Here is an 8,350-nt window from a genome sequence, read left to right as displayed (position 1 = left end):
CTATGCAATCGTCCCTCGAGGCTTATCCCCTCGAGGCTCCCCCTTTTGGGATGTTCCACTCTATAAAGCCTACTATTTAAAATCTTACAAATTTGGAAAATTTTAATTTTAATAGTACTTATGCCAAGGAGAAAGACTCTGGTTTGTGGTCTCTTGATGCGACATTAAAAACTTGCAAGGGTCACTCTAAACGTAAGCTTGAGATGTGCTGCCCGCGACTCACGGGGATGCACGACTAGGTAGTCGTAGGCTGCAGCTAGCAAAGGATATGCACTGGGATTCTACGAATATTGACGAGGGAAGCCTGTCAGCTGCCTGTGTACGGAAGTCAACGGGTATATGCTCATCGCACGCCCTACATTTTCATTAGGTCATCTGGGTGTTGTGAGAGAGAGGGAGCTGTGCTGAAATTTGAAGGCTGCAATGGCCTTCAAGGCCGTCTGGGCCTTCAGAGGAAGACCATATCCTTCCTATGGCTGCAAATGAAACCCAAGGCCTGCAATTGGCCTTCCATATTGGAAGGCTAGAATTCATGAAGAGCTGCGCTTGAAGGCCTGCCTTTTCATGGGTCTTCAAATTTTTTTGAAAAATATTCCAATAAATAGCCGGATGCCCATGGCCCATGGCTTGGAAGTTGGCCCTAAAGGTGTGAAACCTGGATGGTGCTAAATCTCCCAAACCCGAGAGCGTGCAAATTCCAGAGAGCGTGAGGTATTCGCTTTTGAACCTTGCTACCTTTGAACTTCGAAGCCCCAACTCAGAAGGGAAGCGCCGCGCGGGTGAGGAAAGTCCAGTCGCGGACTCTCGCGGGCAGTGTGTTGCGTGCGCCTGCAGGGCTGAGGAGTCTCAAGCCGCGAGCGTGCAGGGCTGAGCAGTGGCGACTCCCGGCTGAAGACTCACGACGCCACAGAGGAGTCAGGCTGAGGCAGCGGGGCTTGAGCCCTTGGGTAAGAGAGAGAGAGAGAGAGAGAGAGAGAGAGAGAAGTCAGAACTTGTGCATAGAACAGAGAGAGAGAGAGAGAGAGAGAGAGAGAGAGAGAGAGAGAGAGAGAGAGAGAGAGAGAGAAGTCAGAACTTGTGCATAGAACAGAGAGAGAGAGAGAGAGAGAGAGAGAGAGAGAGAGAGAGAGAGAGAGAGAGAGATGAAATGAACTGTTATATTAACGTCTCCAAGAGGCCAACATGACTTAGGAGACCGAAACCTTAAAGGTTGAGAGAGAGAGAGAGAGAGAGAGAGAGAGAGAGATGAAATGAAATGTTATATTAACGTCTTCAAGAAGTCGAAATGATCTATGAGACCAAACATCTAAAGGTTACGAGAGAGAGAGAGAGAGAGAGAGAGAGAGAGAGAGAGAGAGAGAGAGAGAGAGAGAGAGAGAGAGAGAGAGAGATGACAAAGTGGTATGCTATATTGTTTTTGTAGGAAGCGTAAAACAAGATCTCAAAACTTTAGCATCTACTCACACTCGGCAAGCTCCAAGTCACGAGGTAGATGTCTTCTTACTCTTGTTAAAGTGGATTTGTTTGTATTCATTATCCAATAATTTTTTCTGTTATGTTTAGTCTTGCTTATAGTATTTTGAGACCTTGATATATCTAGTCATAGAAGTCTTTTTTAAACCAAGTCCTTCAATGTAGGTATGTCGGCTGAGAACTCAAGAGATGTCTCAGAAGCTGTTAGGATTGTGGGTCAAAGAATTGGTAGGCCAAAATGTGACAAGAAGCAGACAACACTAGATCACTTTCGAATGAGGCGACCTAGGGTGGATTTGAATGAAGAAGTGATTGATGGGGAGGGAAATGTAGTTGATGGAAATACAATTCAAGAGGTAAATGTAGATGAGGTTGAAAACAACAAAAAAAGCGAGCGAACCTTCTTACCTCATTGGGCCCAAACACATAAGTGGGCTTACCCAACTTTTGGTCCAGATGTTAAACAAAGAGCAAAGTGCACATGGTGCTCTGAGTACGGGTTTACGAACCCTTTTGCTCGTGAAGGTTGCAAGACAGTGCAAATTCAAGCTCTTGATAAGCATGCGGAGTCCAAGGCTCACAAACAAGCTGCACAACGATGGGATCTTAAGTCCCATCGAGATGTACTGCCTATTCAAAAGCATGTGGAGCTCATGGTAGATGCCGAAAAGCAACGTATAATAACTGTCATGCAAACCATGTACTTCATTGTTGTGAAAGATATGCCTTTGAACTTCTACTATACTCAATGTGATTTTATGCGTTATATGCGGACCCCAAATATGCCTATCAATTATAAATATTCGGCATATACAAACCGAACTTCCGGTATGGAGTTCATTCAAGCCGCAAAAGAGTTCTATTGGGAGATTCTAAAGCAATCTCTATTGAAGAGTCCATTTTTCTCTATTCTCATTGATGATAGTACAGACCTAACATTTGAGAAGCATATGGTTGTGTATGTTACATTCTTAGAGGATGGGGGAAGAGGTCTTTTTGCATGCAAATTTGTGGCGCTTCTTCCTTTGCTTGATGGAAAAGCACAAACAAAGTATGATGAGCTTATGTCCCTAGTTCAAAGATTGGATCTACCACTTGAGAAGTGGATTGGATTTGCATCTGATGGTGCATCATGCATGCGTGGTGTCAATAATGGGGTGCTCGCCAAAATTCGTGAAAAGGTTCCTGGCATTATTGGTGTGCATTGTGTAGCACATCGTGAAGCATTGGTGGTTTCCGATGCATGTGACAGTTTTGCGGAGTTTGGTTACTTGGATGCTTTTGCAAACAAAGTGCATGTATGGGTTGGCAGATCCGTGCAACAACATCAAGCCTTGGAAAACATGTTAAAGGCATTTAGCCTCAAGCCTTTGGAGGTTCTCAGGATCCATTCCGTGAGATGGTTGTTGAGGGGTAAGGTGATGAAGAGACTTGTCACCATGATGCCAGCCTTGTTACACGATTTCAAGCTCAACGATGTGAACTTTTATAATGTTGCACGGATGTTTCAAATCCAATTTCTCATTCATTTTATGGCAGATGTGCTTGTAGAAATGAATGGGATCAACAAAAGATTTCAAAGTGATCATGTAGACATAACTGATGTTGGAAATGCATTGGATGTGGTCATTGAACTATTCAAAAAGCGATATTTGGGAGATAACTTTGGGTATGGATGCAAACATTACAGGGAGTTCATAAGAAGACTCAATGCCAATAATGAGTTGGTCTATGTAAAGGAGGATGGCTCTATGGAGAGTCATGTTTTGCGCTTTGCTTCTTTTTCACAGGATCTTACAAGTGGAAACTCATTGCAGGGATGCATTATAGTTGCCCAAGGTTTTATACGTGAGCTCATTGCAGGGCTTGATGCTAGATTTAATGATCTGCCACTCTATAATGCAGCTAAATTGTTTAGTCCTACGAGCTTTGACAAGGATATTTGCATTCGTGGGCAAGCCCACAAAGGGTATTTGGATCGTTTATGCACAAAATTTGGAAGTGATGGGAATGCCATTGTTAATTCTTTTCTTTGTGAGATTGAGGTAGACCGTTTTTGCATTCAATTGCATAAGGAAAACGCAAGCTTTGGGTTTCATGATGCATGGTCGCATTGTTGCGATCAAATCTCTTGGTATGAATCCTTTCCCAATCTTATGAAAATGTGGCAAGCATTACTTGTGATTCCGGTGAGTACGGCCGCATGTGAGCGTGGGTTTTCCAAACAAAATCGCATCAAGGATGATGAGAGGAGCAGTCTCACCTCGAAAACGTTGGAGAACCTTATGTTTTTGTCATTGTCAGCTCCACATGACCTTGAAAAGGTGGAATGGAATGCAGTCTATTAAATTTGGGCCGGAATGAAGTTGAGAAGAGTCAGACATTTGGAGACATAGTTCTATTCTATGTACTATGCATTTTTGAGAGGATTGACATGCGATAAGCTTTTTTTGTATTGACACGTTTTTGGAGTCATAGCTCTATTCTATGCACTCTATTTTGAACTCTAAATTGTCATTGTTTGTTCTCATGACTTATAAAATGTGTTGTAAAGAGAGCCAATAATAGTCATAGTAGATTGTTTCGTTGAGAATGTACCATGTGGCATGTAGTCAAATGTCTTATCTTTGGTTAAACATAAGCTTTAAGTTGTTTACATATACAAAGTATTCATATGCATAATGCATGATCGTTATAACTTTGGGAATCGAGTGTTTTACTAATCAAAGAGCTATAGAAGTAATGTAAGTGTAGGATGCATGGGGAAGGCCTAAGAGAGTGGCGTAGGTTCACGAAGGCCCTCCTTAAAACCGGGGTGCAAGTCGAAGGTCTGAAGACACAATTGGTCTTCAAGTTCGAAGGCCAATGTTGATTTTGGCCTTCCCGAGGAAACTCCAAGGTGGCCTTCAATTTTCAGGCCTGAGAGGGAGAGAGCACTCTCACACCCTCACAAGAAGTGGACAATTCTCACAATAATTCCCACATTGTGACTTACCTCAACATCATGAGTTTCTATGAGGGAGGCACCACATACCTAGCTAGGTATGTGGTGCCTCTGAGCAGAAGCTCATGATGTTATGCATTGTATGAAAAACATTGAAAAAGGAGTAACATTGAAAAAGACTCCGTTTTCCTACATGAGAATATTTCTAAATCTTCTTATGCGCGCAATGCACATTCATTAGGGCCTGACAATATTTTGTTGCGGCCGTCTTTGTAACCACAGCATCTGACACATCCATAAATGACATGTAATCATTGGATGCCAAGGATTCGTCTCTGCAATGTGACACATTGTAGTGCATTTATTTTTCATATCTCTTGCCTTGGACCTCATCATCACTGCACGCAGTATTTCATTGAGCATCACTATGGTGCGTATCGGCATTGATGATAGCAGTCGGCATCTCGAGGTCCTATCCGCTTTGGATAGAGCCAAGACCCAGTGGTATCACTTTACTGCCATTGTTATTGCAGGCTTGGGCTTCTTCACAGATGCCTACGATCTCTTCTGCATCTCGACGGTCTTAAGGCTTCTTGGTCGCCTCTACTACTATGACCCCACCACCAGCCACCCCGGAACGCTGCCACCCAATGTGTCGGCCGCTGTAAATAGTGTCGCTCTTTGTGGAACTTTAGCCGGGCAACTCTTTTTTGGCTGGCTTGGAGACAAAATGGCAGAAAAAAAGTCTATGGTGCCACTCTGAAAATCATGGTCATATGCTCCATAGCCTCTGGACTCTCGTTCGGCCGCACAGCGAAGTCAGTCATGACAACCCTCTGTTTTTTCCGCTTCTGGCTGGGATTTGGTATTGGTGGTGACTACCCTCTCTCTGCTACCATCATGGCAGAGTATGCCAACCAGTGTACTCGTGGCAGCTTCATTGCTGCCGTGTTCGCAATGCAGGGCACGGGCATTGTTGCCGGCGCCACAGTCTCAATTATCGTCTCCGCCATATTCAACAGGGCATTCCCTCATCCATCATTCAATGAAGACCCCATAGCCTCCACTCCTCGGGAAGCAGACATTGTCTGGAGGCTTGTTTTCATGTTGGGTGCCATTCCTGCTCTGGTTACGTATTACTGGCGAATGAAGATGCCGGAGACGGCACGGTACACAGCTCTTGTGGAAGGAAATGCGCACCAGGCGGCCTTGGACATGACCAAGGTGCTGGCTGTTGAGTTTGCAGTGGAGCAAGCCAAAGTGGACAAGTTACGGGCGTTTGACAATTACAGCCTTTTCTCTAGGGAGTTTGCAAGGAGGCATGGCCGGCATTTGTTGGGCAGTACAAGCACATGGTTTTTGCTTGACATCGCCTTTTACAGCCAAAACCTCTTCCAAAAGGATGTCTTTACAGGAGTGGGGTGGCTACCCAAAGCGGGAACCATGAGTGCTCTTGAGGAAGTCTTTAGGATGAGCCGCGCACAGGCGCTCATTGCGCTTTGCTCCACGGTTCCAGGTTATTGGTTCACAGTCCTCACCATTGACTGGATAGGCAGACGCCCGATCCAGCTCATGGGTTTTGCCATGATGACTGCCTTCATGTTTGCATCGTCCATACCCTACTACACTTTGAGAGAGGGTCATTACCTGCCATTCATTGTGCTTTATGCATTCACCTTTTTTTTTGCTAATTTTGGGCCGAACACGACCACCTTCATAATACCAGCAGAGCTCTTTCCGGCTCGACTTAGGTCGACATGTCATGGGATCTCAGCAGCAGCCGGGAAGGCAGGTGCCATGGTCGGTGCATTTGGCTTCTTATATGCTGCACATAGTAGCAAAGAAGGGCATCAAGAGGTTGGCTACCCGACGGGCTTGGGAGTAAGAGCGGCCCTTATCCCACTCGGCATCATCAATGGCCTAGGCTTTCATTGCACTTTCCTCGTGCCTGAGACCATGGGCCTTTCCTTGGAAGATCTCTCTGGGGAAAACAATGTGGAGCTTGTCTCCGAAGATGGTGCCGACTCACCGCGGCTTGCAGTTAGTATTAGGCAGTCTCTGAACAAGCCTCCTTCTGTTGATGTTGATGAGGAGCAAGCCATTCTCTGATTAGGCCCATTCATCAAATCCTCGTTACACTACTTAACTCTGACAATAAATATCACATTGCCTTTGTGTTGGAGATCAAATTGACTTACTTTATCAGCTGGTAGCAGCATTTAATCACTGCTTGCAAATGACAAAATCCAACAAAAGCGGTGTATACCATTTCAATTCGTGCTAAATCTCGTGCTACTGATAATTTTTATATGACCAATGACATCAATGATAATGTATTTTAATGCTGATTATAGTTAATTTCTATTGGACATTTTTTACAACATAATCTTAGCTTAGCTAGCTTGACAATGTGTGAATCTGACATAGTGCATGGAGCTAGGCTCTAAAAAAGGGTGATAAGGCGGTTACGTCGCTAGTGGAAGTTAAATAGCGAGAACTCAACCAACAACAGAATTTGTCAGACGAGGACGGAGCTTGACCCACAGGCGCATGGAAACAACTAGGTGGGTGTCAAATCACCTACTCGACCTTCTAATGACAATCACCACTAAGGAAATCAAATCTAAGTTCTAAAATACGCAAGTGACTGAAATTCGTACTACGAACGAATGCTATACGAAACAGGATCTAGAATCATTGAATCGATCTCAAACTCAAGGGGAAGTCTATACACTAGGTAAGAACAACACCCTAAAGACTTGAACTACAAACTCAACCTATAACCACTCCGTCGGGTAAACGCGTATGAAGACAGGCCGAAATATACAGGTGACCGAAACTTGACCCCGATGGTACTAATGTGTAGCTCTACTCGTTGTGGTTCTATAGATATGTTGCACGCTCAATTCCGACACACAAGTTGGAAGAAAACTCACACCGAAGCTCGTAGGAACTTACCACACATAGAAGCCGATAGCGCGCACTCTTGGTATCTGTGCGTAGCTCTCGCCGTTGCTAACACAATGGCGGTGTCGCTTCTCCAATGGCGGCTCCGTAGCTCGCGTAGCAAGTAGATAAGACTCTCTCTCCGGAGGGGGGGGAGTGTTGAGCCAGCAGAGGATCACACCTACATTTTTACTCACACTCATCATTTTGTAACCATTGATTGTAATAAATGTCTTTCCGACATTAATTTTGATTTGAGCCATTCATTAAGTAACGGAACTCAATTGAGTTTCCAGCTTATAATCCCGAAGTAATTTCACTTGCTGATGTAATTAGTTAGAGATGTTCTCACCTCCAAAGCTAAGGTATATAAGCCAAAGTTTTTGTAACCTAAAGAGGGGATTATTAATCAAAGTGAGTTTTTGAGCGCCATGACTGTGTCTGAGAGAGAGAGAGAGAGAGAGAGAGAGAGAGAGAGAGAGAGTCTTATCTACTTGCTACGCGAGCTACAGAGCCGCCATTGGAGAAGCGACACCGCCATTGTGTTAGCAACGGCGAGAGCTACGCACAGATACCAAGAGTGCGCGCTATCGGCTTCTATGTGTGGTAAGTTCCTACGAGCTTCGGTGTGAGTTTTCTTCCAACTCGTGTGTCGGAATTGAGCGTGCAGCATATCTATAGAACCACAACGAGTAGAGCTACACATTAGTACCATCGGGGTCAAGTTTCGGTCACCTGTATATTTCGGCTTGTCTTCATACGCGTTTACCGCACAGAGTGGTTATAGGTTGAGTTTGCAGTTCAAGTCTTTAGGGTATTGTTCTTACCTAGTGTATAGACTTCCCCTTGAGTTTGAGATCGATTCAATGATTCTAGATCGTGTTTCGTATAGCATTCGTTCGTAGTACGGATTTCAGTTACTTGCGTATTTTAGAATTTAGATTTGATTTCCTTAGTAGTGATTGTCATTAGAAGGTCGAGTAGGTG

The 8,350-nt window shown here is 44.4% G+C and overlaps 2 protein-coding genes across 2 annotated transcripts; both read left to right on the top strand.

Moving 5' to 3' along the window:
* Positions 1-874: 874 nt before the first annotated feature.
* LOC147431407 (uncharacterized) lies at positions 875-4,465 on the top strand. Its single transcript, XM_086494022.1, has 3 exons — positions 875-947; positions 1,424-1,488; positions 1,639-4,465. The coding sequence occupies exon 3, from the start codon at positions 1,641-1,643 to the stop codon at positions 3,819-3,821; it is 2,181 nt and encodes a 726-aa protein (XP_086350148.1). The 5' UTR covers positions 875-947; positions 1,424-1,488; positions 1,639-1,640; the 3' UTR covers positions 3,822-4,465.
* A 63-nt stretch (positions 4,466-4,528) lies between these two features.
* On the top strand, positions 4,529-6,858 carry LOC147431406 (low affinity inorganic phosphate transporter 1-like). Its single transcript, XM_086494023.1, has one exon. The coding sequence runs from the start codon at positions 5,186-5,188 to the stop codon at positions 6,524-6,526; it is 1,341 nt and encodes a 446-aa protein (XP_086350149.1). The 5' UTR covers positions 4,529-5,185; the 3' UTR covers positions 6,527-6,858.
* The last annotated feature ends 1,492 nt before the right edge of the window (positions 6,859-8,350 follow it).

The sequence above is a fragment of the Adiantum capillus-veneris genome, chromosome 21 (assembly GCF_014529385.1).
Source record: "Adiantum capillus-veneris isolate H3 chromosome 21, ASM1452938v2, whole genome shotgun sequence".
Classification (NCBI taxonomy): domain Eukaryota; kingdom Viridiplantae; phylum Streptophyta; class Polypodiopsida; order Polypodiales; family Pteridaceae; genus Adiantum; species Adiantum capillus-veneris.
The sequence above is the reverse complement of the archived record's forward strand: the minus strand, read 5'-3'. Positions and strand labels throughout refer to the sequence as shown.

Bases quoted from the DNA above. Each gene is read 5' to 3' on its own strand.
- LOC147431407 (XM_086494022.1), top strand. From the start codon at position 1,641: ATGTCGGCTGAGAACTCAAGAGATGTCTCAGAAGCTGTTAGGATTGTG.
- LOC147431406 (XM_086494023.1), top strand. From the start codon at position 5,186: ATGGTCATATGCTCCATAGCCTCTGGACTCTCGTTCGGCCGCACAGCG.